Source organism: Sitodiplosis mosellana, unplaced genomic scaffold (genome assembly GCF_009176505.1).
Source record: "Sitodiplosis mosellana isolate CC-2019 unplaced genomic scaffold, AAFC_SMos_1.0 Smas_scaffold_6242, whole genome shotgun sequence".
NCBI lineage: Eukaryota > Metazoa > Arthropoda > Insecta > Diptera > Cecidomyiidae > Sitodiplosis > Sitodiplosis mosellana.
In genome coordinates, this window is record NW_022601483.1 from 199,652 (window position 1) to 217,768 (window position 18,117).

General features: G+C 36.1%; 1 protein-coding gene across 3 annotated transcripts in view; it reads right to left on the bottom strand.

Annotated features, from left to right (window-relative positions):
- Positions 1–2,103: 2,103 nt before the first annotated feature.
- LOC129579561 (unconventional myosin-XV) overlaps positions 2,104–18,117 on the bottom strand; it is a 47,252-nt gene continuing 31,238 nt past the window's right edge. For all 3 annotated transcript variants that reach the window (XM_055469712.1, XM_055469710.1, XM_055469711.1), the window contains 5 exons: positions 11,193–11,674; positions 4,533–4,773; positions 4,000–4,316; positions 3,000–3,819; positions 2,104–2,789 (listed from right to left, as the gene is read on the bottom strand). In XM_055469712.1, the coding sequence (XP_055325687.1) occupies positions 2,628–2,789; positions 3,000–3,819; positions 4,000–4,316; positions 4,533–4,773; positions 11,193–11,674 (2,022 nt within the window). In that variant the 3' untranslated portion in view covers positions 2,104–2,627. The remainder of the gene's footprint in view (positions 2,790–2,999; positions 3,820–3,999; positions 4,317–4,532; positions 4,774–11,192; positions 11,675–18,117) is intronic.

Consider the following 18,117-nt stretch of genomic DNA (forward strand, 5'->3'; position numbering starts at 1 on the left):
TGTTGTTCAAATGCGAGTTTCATCCAGGTCAAAGAACTGTTTATATGGTGATATAATTGAACGAAATTGGTTTCAAACTGCTTCACTAACCATTGTATTTTTTAGGTCTGGTCATTCTCTGAACTCTCCACATGAATATACTTGAATACAATGCATCAGAAGAAAGTTATACCGTTTTAACGGCAAAATTGAAGCATTTTCGGGAGTCTTTCTCTCGTATAGCTGTAACTAGCAAACTGATGGTCGGATTTGGCTCAAATTTTGACTGGATTCCTAAAAAAGGTTGTAGTTTTCGAAAATGATATGGGTTTGACATTAGTGTTGCCACTTGGTGGTTAGGCTCGGGACTTATTGACCGATGTGTTAGTCATCCGCCGATTTTCGCAAACTCACATGAGTATGCGGGTGCGAAAAACGGGGCGTAACGCAGAACAGAGGTGCAAAGGAGGCGACGGCTGCCGGGGTGGCAAGTGCCAATCGGCGGCAAATGGCGAAAAACCACAGAACCGTCCAACAACCAAGGGATCCGAAGGCAAAAATTGGTACCGACCGAGGATTTCGGGAAAATGCACGGAAACGATATTTTGACCAATGAACGATCCGATAAATCGATCTATGCTTGGAGAACACTTAACAGAGGCTATGCGGTCAAGGACAAACTCATTGATATTAAGACAAAATTAACATATTATTTTATGTAATTTTTATTACGAACGAAGGTTGTTAGTGTAACAAATGAACAGAATTTTTGAAAAATATGCCAAGAAAAGGGAACAATTTGTTCATTCCATGTTCCGAACAAAGCATATTATAAGGTGTTCGAATAACATAATAACCAACGGTAGGATAAGTAAAATAAGACGATAAGCACTTTGAAGTGCTTGAGATCCTAATGACTGGAGCATGTAAATAAATGCCATGAAGTTGTTCGGTCGATGCAAGTCAATTTGCTAAATGACATGTAGTTCAAATTATTCATTTTCAAAGGTGTCACTTTGACAACGACAATTGTACCATTTGGTAATTAGTATTATTTTAGGAGGGATCTGCTCACAGCAAATCAAATTACCAGTAAATTAACAGTAAACAAAAAACACACAAAAATCAAACATGTTTTTGTTAACATTTCTTAAGCATCTGCCAATTTCCAAGCGGCACATTTTCAAGTGTTTTGTAATTTGTTTATTTTTTGCAATTTGTTGCATTCCACCAATTCGAAACGTGAAAAATTTGTTTCTGTCGTTTGTTTTCTTTGTCAATATAAAATTAATTGGTTACGTCAATAAATGTTTATCTTTACTGCGATTGTCGAAAGGAGTATCGTTAGTGGTGGCTTCAAGTAACGAACTAGTGCCGATGATTTTCAAAGTCAACACTGAATATTTTCACGAATTGTTTGATTGGTTAGCGATAAAAGAAATTGTAATGATCATTCAGATATGGAGAGAATTAAGTCAAACGTACCTCTTTCGGAGAAGTGAAACAATGCATGCTAAACACTCATTCGATGGAATTTTTTATACAAATAATTTTTCTCGAATTGTTGAAAATATTAAAATTCGATGCAAAAACTTTGGTTGCTACTCTCGGTCTAATTCATTACGATCGTTTTGGTCTAGAAGCATCATATCGTGTGGTGATGAAAAAACGAAAAAAATTAAACGCTACTTTGACTGTGCTCAGAATGATAATTCGAAAATTCAAGGAATTCTTAATAAATTTAGCGAAATTTATACCACTTTACTTCAAATTGGTTCACTTTTAAAGGAAATACCATCAACTATGACGAATTGGATATGGCAAATGTACCGAGTTGGCAATAACTTCATTGAAAACAAGAAAGTTTTGCGTATTTTGGAATCCAGAAGACCCGAAAAATTGATGCAATTATGAGAAAATTCGAAAATGTGGATGGAAACTGTCAGTGATTGGACAGTGTGAAAAAGTGTTCGATTTTGACCCACACAATCGTCTTTCGTAATATTCTTACGCTTTTAGTTTTGAATGTATTCGTAGGAAACATCTATTTTTATTGCACTCAGAAATGCTTTTCTACACTCAGAAGAAAACTTTTGGATTTCTTTCAATAAAAACTGTCAATAATTTTTAAATAATATTCCATTTTATTTCGTAAATAAATGAATTGATTTGCGAAAATTTTACAATAATAGAAATATACATTTATATAGCTTAGAAAACTGATGTTAGATTTGCATTAATACATTTAATTCTGGAAAAAAACGTCATCAATTTGTGAGAATTTTCACAAAAATTTGATTAAAAATAAAATGTGTTGAATCGAAAATTGCGGGGAATTTCTTAGTGTATAAGAATTGCCTCGTGTTTGAGGTTTGGTTAAGTATTCAATAGCAAATCGAGTATATATTTCATTTTTTTTTGCGTTTACCTTACATATTTCAGTGAATTGTTTATTTTTTTAATCTTGTATTGAATAAGTAGATGGAAAAAAAGTATTAAATAATTATAACGTCATTTAAACCCGATAATTTATACAAATTTCAAATAGACTTAGACGATAAATTGATGGAAGACATGCGAATCTTCATTTACTCTCGATGTATTTTTATTTTTTTGTCTTCGCGTTTTAATGTGTGTGCACTGTGCATTCATTCGCGTCGATCTGGTCGGCTCATTTGTGCCATTGTGATGTATTGACGGATTAAACGCGATATCTCGTGCGCTTGCTCGGTTTGTACACGAATCACTCGCTGCTGCATCAAATTGCCCATTTTCATATCCAAGTATAATGCACCATCGTCGGAACGAACCTGTTGTAATTCAAAAAAAAAAATGAATGAAATGAGCACATTGATTTGGAAAAAAATGAAATTAATAAAACCATGAACTATATATACAATTGAAAATGTCTTTCAATCGATTTAATTTTGAATTTTTTTTCTTCTTATTAATAAAAAGTTTTTCTTTCAAAAAATTATGTTTTTCTTTTGTTCAAATAAAAAATCTATTTCGATTCATACCTTTCTCGTTGAAATGACTTCCATGAATGGCCAATGTCGTAGTGTTTCGTGTGTATTTGGATCGAGGAACAAGACACCGCGTCGATTCAATGCTAAAATGATCTCCTTCCAAATTGGACTAGAATCATCGGCCAAACCATCTTCAGCCCATACTTTGCGCACGGCAAAGAAGCTACTGCCAAACAGCGGCCATTCAGCGAGAACGGCTAAAAATTGTGCTTTAACTTGAACGGGTTCCAGTCCAGCCACCGATGGCCAAGCGGATTGAACGAGTGCTACCCATTGAGCTGGTCTCAGTTCGCGTATGCCTAGGGCGGGTTTGGGCAATAGGAATTTGATTTCTTTCATTGCTGGAACATGATTCAAATCAGCGGCACGATGCAACAGCACTGCAATACGAGCCATATCGCGAACGACATCTGGAGATGGTGCACCACCGCCGGGCAACTCAAGCAGTAAACCTTCTAGATAGTCTGGGGCGACTTGGTTGAACAACACCTCAACATACAAAAGTGTTGGCATTGGATCGCGTTTCAATGGGAAATGCCAAACTGAACGACAGAATATCAAATAGAATGGTTGACCAGATTTAAGGAGCTCAGTGGTTACATCCAAAATGTATTCATCTGCTGCCAATGGCATTGTGAAAGCATCCCCTTGTACAATGCAATACAATGAGAACTCCTGCTGCTCAATTGGCGAATCAATTCCAAGTAAACCACACAGTTCAGCGATTACATCAGCTACCACCGTTGAACCACGAGTATTTACAACACGCTCAGCACCACCAGGCAAACGGTAAATTTGACGACGGGCCGATCTGAAAATTTATAAGGAAGAAAGTTTAGTTTTGTGGACGAAGATTTTTGTTTGTTGAAAATGGAATTTGCTATCAAATTTGAACTAAAATTGAAGTTTAGATGAAAAAATTCGGAATGAAAACTCTTTTTTGCGAGAAAATGCTTAAAATTGCAAAAATGATTTGATCGATTTTCCTTACCGTCCTGCGCTAACAGCTGTAACTTCCTCAACACTGGGCACATTCTTACGACCGCCACATCGAGCTGTTTTACGTAGATTGGACAAACACACTCCTGCAGTTCCATGGGCAGCTCGGCGACGATCTGAAGCAGCAGCTGTTAAATGTTCCATCAAATATGGTTTCAATGCATCGGAGCAACTGAAATATGCGGCCAAAATGCTCAATAGACGCCAGGCTCGTTGACATGAATCTGGATTTGCTGAACGATTTCCTGTTGTTTGTTTCATCAATTGACAGTAGACTTCGTCGCGAAGTGTTAGATGTTTGTGACAGTGCTGTTTGGAAGAAATCAATTAAAATTAAGCATTTTTGATGTAAAATGGTAGAAATAATTAACTCATATTTATTTATCAAGTCTAATAGACGGTCCTTTGTCAAAAATGAATTGATTTCAAGCAATTCAGTTAATAATTGCAGAAACTATTAAAATAAAACGTAAATTAATCTGAACGAAATGGGAAAAAAACTCGAAAATGAATCTCAACACTCACCATTAAAATCGTATAGACGCATTTGACTTCGGTGAGCTCTGGATCGGGTGGTAAATCTCCGCAATACCGAAGAATGCATTCGAAACATTCGATGGCCAATGGTGATAGTTCCACTGGTAAGCGTAGCAATGGGCTACGAATTGGACTTCCTTGCCATTTCACTAAGTCACCATGCGGCCGCGATGAGGTCGAACGCTTCTTGGCACGGCCATTCAATTCATGGTCTTCGATCACTTGATTGCTGTAAAAACAAAAATCCACAAAATTAATGAAACGAATAACGAATTAAAAACGAAAAATTATTAACAAAATTGGTCTGCCATTCAGATAAAAAGAGCTTATATATTGGATTTCATGATGGGATTTCTCTATTTCAGGCTGAAATTTTCAGCAAATGAACATGTGTCCCAAATTTCTAGGCAAAATGATGCAACGTCCCCATGTGTGCTCACTGTTCATATTAGTAATTAATTTGTGCTGTGTCATTGAAGCGCTCGCCAAATGATTTTGTGGCGTTTGCTATTTCTTCAATGAACGTTGACCGTGGGTTCTTCAAAAAAGCGTGTCATTTGTTACTTATTTACAGTTACGTGAAACCGTAGAGTAACATGTGATGAGGTAATTTAAACACTATGCATTATGCACACAATTTGAAACTGGTTTTTCTATACGATAAACTCATTGGCATGGTGAAATTTTATGAATCAAGTTGATATGGTATTGTCTATCTCTCACTTCGTTTTCGGTCATAAAACTTCGCAAATGAACCAGATTAATGAAATAACTATTAATGTTGGTATCTTCTCTTTTATTTATTTTACTTTTTTAATGGTGACATTTTGTTCGAAAAAGTTTGAATTGAATCGATTTGGACAGTTTTCTCCGCCACTTTGTTTATAAAATGGACTTCTCACAATAAATCCGATGAATTTCATTAAATTATGACCTTAGCAAAATAACTCATGTGTGCAAGCTACTTTATCGATATGAAATGAAACTAGTTTATTAATGCATTTGAACTCTTGCATGGAAATCAAAGGTTGCTGTTTTAAGTGTGAAATTTCAGAAATGGTGGGAGTTCTCCTGTTACCAAAAGGCACGCATAGTACATAAGAGCCAATGCAAAAGTCAATTGATGGGATGCATACTCAAAATTACGACGACATCGTCGTAATGGGGGGTAAACCAAACTAATTGATGCGCATAAGTAGCGCCACCTCTAATGATTACGGAGAGTTACCATAAGTCGTATGCAATTGATATTGAGAAAAAGAAGAAGAAGTAGACATTCTATTCGTTTACATTGCAATAATGGCAATCAGTAGAGATGGTGCTCATGTGCCGATCATATCACTGTTACAACCCTTCGCCTGTTACAATTGTAAGGAATATAGCTATTGGAAATTATTTCCAAGAAGTTTATTTTGAGATAAATTTCTCCCTTTTCTATAACAATGAAAACTTGTTCACTTTCATTTGTAGCAACGTGGGCCGATTTTAAAAACCAAAGCACGGAATTGGCAATGTTTAAGCGGAAATTGAACAATGTGCTTTCAATAGGGCATAAAAAGAAACATTCGTTTCGTGCCGACTTCCACAGTATGTTTAGCTTCCACAATCCATACCCCCGTTGATTTTATGTATGAGGACCGCCAATTTTTTGGCCTCCAAAAGCTCCCGAGCTAACCATTTGTCACTTTGACGGTGAAAAAAATGACAATTTCCTAGAAATCCTACAAAGTCTCATTTTAAGACACTCTATTGTCCTAATTTTTAGTGATCCATTTTAATTTTTTAACTGGAATTCTAAGTCATTCCACCAAAATCGTTCGAAATTATTTTTTTCGTACGTAAGACCATATTGGAGTGAAAGAGAGAGATTCCACTATTTTTCAGCACAATCCACTCTTCCTTGAGTTATCGGAATAATTCCGGTTGCACGCTGAAAAATAGTGGAATTTCTCTCTTTCTCTCCAATATAGTCTTACGTACGAAAAAAATAATTCCGAACGATTTTGGTGGAATGACTTAGGATTCCAGCTCTGAGCTGAGCTGAATTTGCTGACTCAGGCACCTGAAGCGGAATTTTACCGCACTTACGATCAAAATTGTCATTGCCAGCTGTCACCTATGTTGTTTATCCATTACATCGTGGTGTGCGTCAGGTAGCAATGACGCAATGACAATTCTGCACCGTAAGTACGGTAAAATACCGCTTAAGGCACCTAAGTCAGCAAATTCAGCTCAAGCCTGCTCAGCAGTCAATATGCACTCTCTGATTTTTACCACAAAATGTCTACCTTTCAAAAGCATTTTCTATTCGATGCTCAACATCGATCATTTTTACAATGGCATTTTCTATCTCGTCGACAAATTTCTCTGATTTAAAACATTCATATCACAACAAAAGCAAATAAAACATAGAAATATATCACAAATGAATGTCCAAATTTTAAACTATGAATAGCACATCGTTAATTGCTTTGCACTGTTTCACAACATTAAATCCAATTTAAATCCAGCAATTTCGTCGGTATTGTTCAGTTCTTTTCAGATGTTTTCAAAATTCATCATATTTTGAATTCGATCACTTCCCAAAAATTCATTCGACTTTTTCCTTGGAAATTTTGATTTTTTCTTCCAAATTTCACAAATTTCAATGGTTTTTGACGGTTTTTAACTTTTTTACTCATTGAATTTTTTGGCTATTGAAACGTTTTCGGAAGATTTGTTTAGTGTATTTGGTTTTAGTTTGAATTTCCTTAGAATCTGTTCGGTTTTCTTCCATTTTCATGGATTTTCTTCAAGCCTAATCCTCGAAATCATGTTCAAATTTTTATAAAATCAATTCTTCAAATCGCCAAACAAACGATCATCACTTTATCTTGAAAAACGTCCAAAAATACTCTAAACACAAACTCTCGGATGGGTCCGAGTAAAACGTTCGTCAGTTTTCACTTTTCTTGCGCCGAAAAATAGCATGCTCGGGGCGCTTCGACGAGAGTGAATGCAAAACATCGACTGAGTTCGTTTTTGCGGTCGATTTTCATGTGTTTCAAACTTCCACTTCCACCGAAAATGCAGCCACCTCAATGGATCGTCTTCAGATTGGGTTTATTACTTAATTTTCGTGAATGAAGTCGAACAAAGGTGTCATATATGGATTTTTGTATTGTTATTATGAGTACGGACAATGGGGCATGATCCCAGATAAACGGTTGTTTGAGCCAAGAGTGAAAAGTGTGAATTTTGGCCATGAAGCGAGATATTAACCTGAATTTAATTTTCACTTGCTAAACACAAACAAACAAAATTGTGACGAGACAATGCATCCGAATCGCATTGACCAGCACCTCTTCGTTGAATGGCATGCAAATTCAAATGAATGAAAAAATTATTCAGATTGTCATGGCAATGAGGCGCAGTTGGGTGTGTAAAGCATAGAATTCGTATGCAAATTTCGCTGAAGCCACAACAATTTACCGTGGCGTAAGAGATACGCATTAAATTTTATTTCTTGTTTTAGTATTGGAAACTGAACTGTGATCGGCAGCAATCTTTTGAATCGACAAGAGTCTAATAGCTGATTTATAGCATCTTGGACACCTTTTTTTTGTATCCCGATAAAACAATGGAATACCTGTTCGCCCAAAAATGAAAAAAAATTGCTTCTTCACTGATCTGAATTGACTTGTTGTTTGAATATTCAACCATTCATAAAAATGGTAACGACATTGCTCGAAGAAAGCCACAAAAGAAACAAACAAAAGAGAGCCCATTGTACGACGACGACGGCGACGCAGTGCGTGCTAACCAATGTCTTAATACCTTTTTTTTTTAATCAATGTGCATTTCTCGCTCGTCTCGCTTCGCTGCACATACTAATTTTCTCTACTATGCTTGCGACCGAACGTTTGTGCGCTCCGTTTGTTTACACTTTGTAACGAGCATGCAATGATCAATCACTTCAATCATCTTCAGGCCTATCATAGACCGCCTTTGGAACAGGCATTTACCATTTTGATTGAACTCTAAATTATGCTCGAATGGGCAGTTTATTGCGTCTAATGGATTTATGCTGTCCTGTTGAGTTAACATTTCACGCAAATAAAACTCGATAAAAACAGATCCGTAGGGCCCAATAAAAAAAGATCCGTAGATTGATTCGATTTCCAATCCAAATGTAGCACATTTGTCAGTGACAAATTGTCACACAATTGAATAGCATGAGGTTTTTGTTCAAAGAGCCGAAGAAATTTCTCCATATTTTATGCGGGTTTTCGGTGGAAAAATGATCGAATGAAATCGGGGATTTTTCTGGCGTTTTTTTGACGATTAAATTAAAATAGTGAGAAGAATAGCATTTTCTTAGCCGTGCTGATTGAGTTTTTTGTTATTTTAATGGGAATTTGTTCATTTCTCGCTTCATTTTTATCGATTTTTCTTTCTTAAAGATTTCTTTGATTTATTTTTCAGTTGTATCGTAATTAATTTCATGATTTTTTTTGCTCTTTTTGAGCTTTTATCTATTTTTTCAGGTTTTTATGACAAATTTTTGGTTTTTATGCTGATCTCAATAGAATAAAAATGATTTCTACTGTGTTATCAATGACTTAATCAGTTTTCAGTGTACTTTTGGTTGAAGTATCGGAAAAAGCCTCGATTTGAATAAATTTCCGTAAAGCATGCTTTACAGATGCATCTGTTCTTTCTTCTCGTAATACTAATTATTATCTGTCGATTAAATCAGTTTCGACACATTTTCCCATTTGCATTTTTATCTGAATGGGCTATTTTTCTATTGTTTCGTCATATTTTTTTCCCATGGTTGAAAGATTAACAGAATTATGTATGTGTGTTCAGCGACACATAATACTTGTGTGTGTACTCGATTTTTTTTCCAGTCATTGGACTTAAGCGAGTACTGAATGAATTGAATGTGAGTTGGTAATAAATCATTCGGCGTAAAATCAATCACGTAATAAATTTCCACGGGTGTACATTTCAATTGAATCTGATTTGTTTGCATTTCGTATCGATAAATAATGAGCCAATGAATATAAAAAAAGCGCCAGACAATACATTTAAATAGCCCTATCTCATTGAGTTTAATTGAATGAGAAGAAGCGTTTGGATTAAAATAGAGGAAGATGTAACACATTGCATCCAATTGGTGTATGAGAGGGGCTTGATAAAGTGTTGGTAATTTGTGTTGCGCAACCTATAAAATTATCCATTTTCACAACGAAAACAGTAATTAAATCATCGATTGAAAAAAGAAACCAAGAAGAAGAAGAAGAAGAAGAAGAAGAGAGGCGATAAAATTCAGAGTAGTTGTTTTCTGATCAAATGCCGTTTAAATATCGCACCTTTCTGATGAACGAAAAACAAAAATGTATATGCAAAAAAAAAGAAACAGAGCAAAATACACGATTATGTAAATCGCATTACAAAAAGACGTTGAATTTCCGCTATTCGGATTATTATTTATTTCATCGGGCGGTTTTCACGCATTGTTCTCTTTCGCTTGTCATGTTCATCCGCTTGTTGTTTTGTTTACCCCGAAAACACATACAATCGTGAACACACACACACCCAGACCAAAAGAAAAAAATGAAAGAAATTAATTGCCATTTCATTGTGTACCAGCAAGCGTTCAGAGAAACTCGCAGAAAACAACGGAAAACGAGCGCAATAATGTCTTCATGGCTGGGAATTCGTTTTGTTTTTGATCGTTTATAGCTGCTTCACTGACTGGCAATAATTGAACTGAGCGAGTTAATTTCATTTCATGATTCGGTGAGGAAATCACTCGAGCTCATCGATTTTCAGACTAAAAATATGTGCAGTCGCAGTATTTCATATGGTGATAATTGAATTTTTTTAACGTGTTTGTGATTTTGAACTAGACCCGAGCGATTGTGATTTTTGTGAGGAAGTTGCATTGAAAATCTGCACTGTTTTAAGAGACATCTGATTGAATTCAAGCCAAAAAAAGTCGTGATTTTACTCGTAACACTAAAAAAAACCGTTACATTTCGAATATGAATACCGGCTGCCGTTGAACTTGAAAAGCTGTCATAAAACTCATGATGAAGACCATAAAATTTCTCATAAAACTCGATATTTGTCTGGTGACAAAACAAAACGAAAAAAGCCCAATCGGATAAAAGTGTAAGTCTTCCGCCAAATTGACGCGTGTGTTCCTTTTTCGTATAAAACACAAGAAAAATGGCGTTTTCGGAACGAAACAGCTCCATCAAATTGGCAATTACACATATCAACGGTTTGAAGGGGAAAAAGAAATTCGAATCGTAATTATGGTTTTTGTTTTAAGTCAATTTCTACGATTATTATTAATGTTTTTTTTTGTTTGTTTGCGTTTCGGTGACTTTTACTTTTGTTTTGTTCGCTGCCATTTTCTCGTTATTGCTCGCAATTTTTGTCATTGCGTTGAAAATTTCGAATCGAATATTAACATTGGTTGCTGTTATTTTATCGGATTCGTTTGGTTTTTTCCGACTTTAATCAACTTCTATTTCCGACTTATCAAATGGAGCGTATTTCGAAACCAAACTTGGAAAATGGTAAATATGGCAAACGATTCATAATTGGAAATTGGAAGATAAAACAAAAAGCGCAGTTGCGCTTGCTACTTACTCATCGCGAAAATGTTGCATGGCAAACTGAAGAAGTGTGTACTTGGCATTTGTGATTGGTGTGGGTTGCATCGCGCTCAATGCCGAGAATTGTTGCTGATCATCCTGTTCGTCCGGATGCATCAGCAATTGGCCATTTTCGTGGCCATTCTTGTGATGACCGTGCATTTGCACGGGCGACATCGAATGCTGTTGCGGCGATTGAGCCGGCGAATGATGGGATTTTCCGTGCGGTGACTCTTGTGACACATAGCTATGCGGTTGCGATGAATGCTTGCCATTGTGTTCGATGTGACTGGGAATAATTTCGTCGATACTGTGATGACGATGGCTCTTCTCATGGTGGTTATTATTCACTGTCGGCGACCCAGGCGATTTTACAACACCGCCGTGAACTTGAGCTTCGAGTCGTTCGATTGGAACATTCAATGTTTGCGCAGCCGCTCGGGCTCCAGATGATATTGTCGATGCCTTTGATTGAACCTAGAATGGATTCGGATTTGGGGGAGAAAAGAGATTTGTTTATTAATTTTTATATTGGTAAAATTGCAATTTAGGGCGAAAATTCAAGGGATTTTATTCCTCTACGAAAATTTATTCAGAATTTCAACTTTCTGCAGAAAAACATTTTGTGGTTCTCCATTTTTCTTCCGTTAATTATCTTCATTGAACGAATTAGTCGATGCGATTTGAGCAATTTGAAACAAAACTATACGAATTCGGACTTGACCTACTAATTTTTCACACAATTTTCAAAATGATTTCTATGAAATCGAACGCAGTTGAACGAAATTGAATATTAATTTGGTTCGAAATTCGAATAAATTTGAATGTGAATTGGATATTATTTGAACGAAACCGAATGAATTGATGGACTATTCAAAACTCTAGAATGAATTCAAAGTATTCAAAACTCTCAATCAGAATGATATCCAAGTATCCATTGTATGAAAATTACAGAAAAACGGAAATCATCAAGATTTGACCTAAAAATATCGATCATTTAGAAATAACTGATAAAAACGGTACAAATTAAGATAAAAATCATTAAATATTTTCATGATTGCCGGAAACATAATGAAAAATGGTCAGATCGTATGAAGTTTCGGTATTTTCGGCTGAATTCCTACAATACATATTTGGTGGCTTTTGTACAGAGATTCTAACAAATTGTGTAAAATATATGAGCATTCATTAGATGAAGATCTGGTTTGCGTCGATATCTCACGGAATTATCGAACATTTGTATTTTTTTTTTATCAAAAAACAATGATCACTGACCAAGAAAATCCATGTAAAATGATCAAATTCAACAAGATATCATGGTAATTACTTGAAAGTGGACATGGTATTACGGTATTTAAGTATGCAATCGCCCCAAATCAACCGATAAAGGGCTTATAAAATGTGAAAAAACCAATTAATTCAAAAAATTACAGACAACGATCGATCATGGTGAAAATGAATGGAATTTTTGAATCAAAAATGAAGAAAAATTATCAAAACTTTTCGATTAATCAATCAAAATCACTCAATTGCGAAAAAAGCAGCAAAATGATCGAAAAGTGATAAAAACAGGCTTAGAAAAAAAAGTTTCGTTCAATGAGTGATCTAGCTTCGTTCAAAATTGCATTTCAAATTCCCACAATTACAATGAAAATAACCTTAACCAAACAAAAACAAAATCAAGATCAATAACGATGTCGATTCGCGTGAGTCATTGACTCATTGTTTCGGCCGGAATGAAACAAAGTTGGCAAACCGGAAGCAAACAAAGTGCTTAATGCACTGTTGCACTAACTGAATGTCATTTATAATTCCATTTCATTCATTGCTTCATGTGAATTCCATTTCGAACGCGAAAATGATTTTTCAATTACAAGCGATAAATCTCTGCTCAAAATGCACAATTTTTTAATTAATTTTCCAATTAATGAATCCGTTAATGGTTTCAACAACAATAAAAACTTTTCAATGAACCCGTTAAAAGTGAGCAGGTAAATCGGCGTTAAAATTCTTAATCGAAATGTTTTTAATTGAATTTGCAATTAAAAAGAAGTGTCTACACACAATTACACCGACCTCAAGTGAAGTAAGTGTTTCGAAACGTGCTAGAATTTCTTTGACGGAGATTTTCGGTTCGATGGGTTCTTCGACGATTGTTTCCATTCGTGAGACAGATCCGGAGCTGGCGACACTGGTTCGACGGGTTTTGCTTAGAATGAATGGAACATTTGGTGAGTTGTCTTTGTGCTTGCCCTCTTCAACGAAATCCGAAGCGCCGGCGGCAGTAGAAGAAGAAGAAGCACAATAATCTGATGAAGAACTAGCGGTGGCAGTCGAGGTGACAACAGTATTTGGTGCACAATCGTTGATAAAATGATTCGGTTCGAATTGACGATAAGCACAATTTCGATTTTCACATAGTCTAGCGGCCGTTTTTTTCCGCACAAGTTCAGTGATGATGGGTTTTTTACAGTCTCTATTCGGTGTATCGTTGAAATACGGTTCGTAGATGCTCTCTTGTGCGTTTGAATCACTGTCCCGATCTTTTGAATCACTAATTGAATCACACTGTGACAATGAGTCCGATTGTTCGTTGTCAACTTCACCTCCGTCCTCGTCGTCGTCGTCGTCAATGTCACACCAACTATCTTGACTCGAATTGTCACTATGATTCGGCTCCGAATCGGCCAAACTGTCGAGCGATGTGGATCGATGCAGTGTTTGATTTTGTGCACTTTTGGCGATTGGAATCGGGCTTGGCGTTGCAATCGTCTCGAAACACCTGTAACTACTAATGTTATCATGCCACTGCATTGTTGTTGCGGCTTCTGCTTGTTGCTGTTTCGTCGGTTTCTTGCGTTTAGATTTCGATATTGGCGGCGGTGGCAATGCTTTTGCTAATGACTCTTGTAACGGTCCCATTCCGATTCGACCGATACGTTATGATGGACGCCGTGTGTTTGTGTACGTTGAGCGTGTGTGTGTGTGTGTTTGTAAAATGCGGGCGCTCAATCGATCGATATGCTTCGGTTCGTCTTCGTCTTTTCTTTCGTCTGATTCTGTTTTTTTTTTTGGTTCGTTTCAACGTGAAACAAAAAAATTATTAATTGCCGTTTTTCTTTCGTTTCGTTCCGTCTTGAAATGGTGGATCGTTCAGTGCGATCGCCACAAAACAGCCCCAATCATTGTTCGGACGCAAACACACTGTTTGTGTTAATTCAACAACATAACAACAACAACAAAAAAAACTCATAAATTTTTCTCTCGATGTTTCTGATCGACTGATTACATGAGAGGCTTTGGTTTTCTCTTTGAACAACGAAAAAAAAATAATATTGCACTTCGTTTCATGTAGCGAGAGAAAAAAAAACGAGTAACGGATTTCAGTCCATTGTTGCACTTGCGCTTCCAGCAAATCACAAGTCGGAACCATACTATAATTTAATCATCATGTTTGAACAAACATAAATATATCGCTTTAACGTTCGAATTGCGTGAAATTATTGACCAACATGTATTTCTTTCTATTTTTTTTTGTTTTTCTGTTCGTTTTTATCACAAAACTGGCATTTTGCGCGCACACTCGTTCCAAACATTCCTTTTCGAATTCAAGTAGCCACCCAAACTGGCTTTTCACACTGATTTCTCCGCACGATACCACTTCTTGGCATCACTTTTCTCTTCGACAAACTCTTTTCTACTGATTTTTTGCGTGATTTTTGTTGTTGTTCACTTGTGTATCTTTCGGCTTTTCATCTGATTCTTTTTGTCGCTTATCACAAAATTGGATCTCGCGGCTTGAAAAATGTTCTCAAATTGACGAGACAAAAAAAAAATGTTTTGGGTGATTTACTGAAATTTCGATTTATGTTAAATGTTGGCAATTTAGATAACACATTTTTCTTTTGTCCGACCATACGAATGGGCATGCATTCGATAGAAACGACAGCAGAGATCTGGTTTCAAATACGCTATCGTTGACTGCGTTCGACTTTTTTTTCTTTCTTTTTTTTCTCTCTTTCTAAGTAAGGCGATCCGTCACTTTAACAAACTGGTTTCGGAACAAGAGAGAGACGTCTCGTTGAATGTGTGTATGTGAGAGTAAGACAGAGACCGCTCAATGCTCATTTGATACCATAAACATATACAGTATTTGGGTCAAACACTTTATTTTGCACTCAACAACAACACCAATGCGAAATTAGAACAAACGCATTCGTCTCCCGACCACACACTGTACGCTGCCCTCAAACAGTGACACAATAGGCCGCTTTTAACGTGTGGCTCAAATTTTGTGGCTTTTCAATGAGAGTTTTTCGAGTTAATGAAAAATACCGAAATTTTCTCCACTTATGAAATGTCTCGAAAATTTATGGGCCATCATTAGCGCTGGATTAACAGATAAGCAGAATTATATTGAAATTTTTTTTGGACTTTTCGAAATGGAAGGTTGTCTACTGAGGTTCAAATGGAAAACTGTCCACTTAAATTCTAATGAATAAACGATTATCCAAATGATTTTGTCGGCTTTTTACACGAGAAACACACAAATTAGTTGTTTAAATATTGTTGATTGCGTGTTTTAGGTCTTTTTGTTGAGTTTTTTTTAAATCTTTATTCTCGTCAAGTATTTTTCACATCTGCTACACTTTTCAAGCAATTTCGAAAGAAACACTTTATTAAAGTTCACGTTTTGCATTCATTTCCATTCAATACAATGCTTTGATGTATCATTGAATCAAGCTACTGTATAGTTTATTGCGTATTATGCAAGCTTTTCTGTATCTCTTCGAATTAAATCAATCTTTTGGTTTCGATGCGATTCCAAAAAGGTCGTGAAATGCAAAATTTTTCACTAAATCTTTTTATCAACCCTGTATTCTTCACCTCAGTCGTCATTTAACTCATGTTAAATTATTTAAAAATTCACTAAATGTGCAAACGATTCAGCACATCTACATCAAATGAGGTGTTTCGAAATGTCTTGATCTGATTTCCAAATGGTCTTGAAATTTTATTTTTGAAATTTCATGATTTGATGCTAATTTTAGTCAGATGATGTTGAAGCTCATCATACTCTTCAGATTTTAGTCCAATCACTTTCAAATCACGCTGTTGATTTGGTTTCAAATCATCGAAAAGACACAAGTTTTGCTAATTTGCACACGAATGTTTTTCAAAATGTTCATCGCCACTTGACAAGTTATTTAGTTCTTGACGACTTTTTTTCAGATTTTAACCGAATTTCCACTTCAAAATCTTTAACTTCCACCAAAAATGTTCCGTGACTATGCACCTGTTTGGGTGGTCAGATGCGGTCGAGTGTCGAAAAGTGACTAAATGTCGAAAAAGTTCGGAACACTGGACACAAGAAAAAAAAACAACCAACGAACAAGCGCACACAAAGCCAAAGTTCTGTTAAGCGAGTGTGATAATAAAATTCCAAACCGACAGCAAGTGGCTGACTGACACAAGTGAGCTCGGCTTGACTCTGTTGCGTGTTTACAAGTGAACAAGTCAGCCGAAGCGCAAAAAATTTGCGCAACGAATGAAGATGGAAAGGTAAATCGGCAACAACAGCAGCAGCAGCGGGCAACAAAACGAATGAATTCACAAATGCTTTCTACGAATCGCTTGCAATTTGGATCTTTGTTGTGTGGTTCATTTTGTGCTCGCTTTGTTGCTTGTTTTGAATGAAAATTGTGCACTACACATGCAAGTGCAACGTTATTTCTCGTTAAATTGTTGCCGTTGTCGTCGTTATTGTTGTGGTGATGGTAACGCGAGCCGATTGTTGCATCAGATGGTGAATGAAGAGTAGCAAAATGACAATCAGAGCGTTTGTACCTTTTGGATAATAAACAACAAAAATGGGCTTTAAACAGGCACAGACTGCTTTTATAGATCAGTAGTGGTACTCTATTTTACAAACAGCGCACCAGCAAAACGGTTTCTTGACATTTCGATCGATTGCAATTGCATTCGTTATTCCCCTCATTCGATAGAGAATATATATCGGGAACATTGTATTATTGCAAACATATAAACGATTCAAATCGGCACGAGTAACTGTTTAATTGAACGCAACCAAACGATTTCTGAAGAATAGCAACCGATGATGATGATGATGCTGCTGCCAATGCCAAACGCTGCTAATTTTCCATTCCACTTCGTCAAGACTCGTTTGTTTATTAACGAGAGACAACAACCAATTCAATAGATAACATTTGATATAGTTGATGCGTACGAAACCGCTTTATAGAACTGAGTCCAATGGGAGAGAATCAGAAAGGATTTCACGAATTTTGCGAATGAAAAATTCAGATATGTGCATTTTTAAGTTGACAGCAGTGCAATTTGCTTAAATATCATATATCTATTTAACGGACCTCCGAAACGAAAATTTCGAATCGCAACTCAGTATTGGTCAAAATTCGTAAAAAAAGTCTGAAAAATGAGCCAAACGTGTGTGACTCACACACATTTTTGTTCAAAGCACTCTGTGTTTTTTCACTTTTTGAGGATTTCTCTGCAAAATTGTATTGTTCCGACACAGTTGATCACATTAATTGAACAAAATCAAAGAATGGTCGAGAACAAAATTGAGTTTTTGCTCAGAAGAAATGGCTTTGTTTCAGTTTCTCATCAGTTTTCTGGATCATTTCTGTCAATAATAACGCGAATTAACGAGAAAACTGCAGTACTCTCAGATTTAACAGAAAATTATCATTCTTGAAAGAAGTTTCTTCCATTTCTCATGGGAACAATTTAATTCGAATTCTTTTCAGGTTTGATTTCATATATGAAAAAAGAGCCAATGTATATTGGAATCCCTATTGGAAATGAAACAAATTACTCAAATGAAAAAAAATTGTTCAAATGAAACATTCACAATGAGCTGCTATTTCACCATTGCTTCA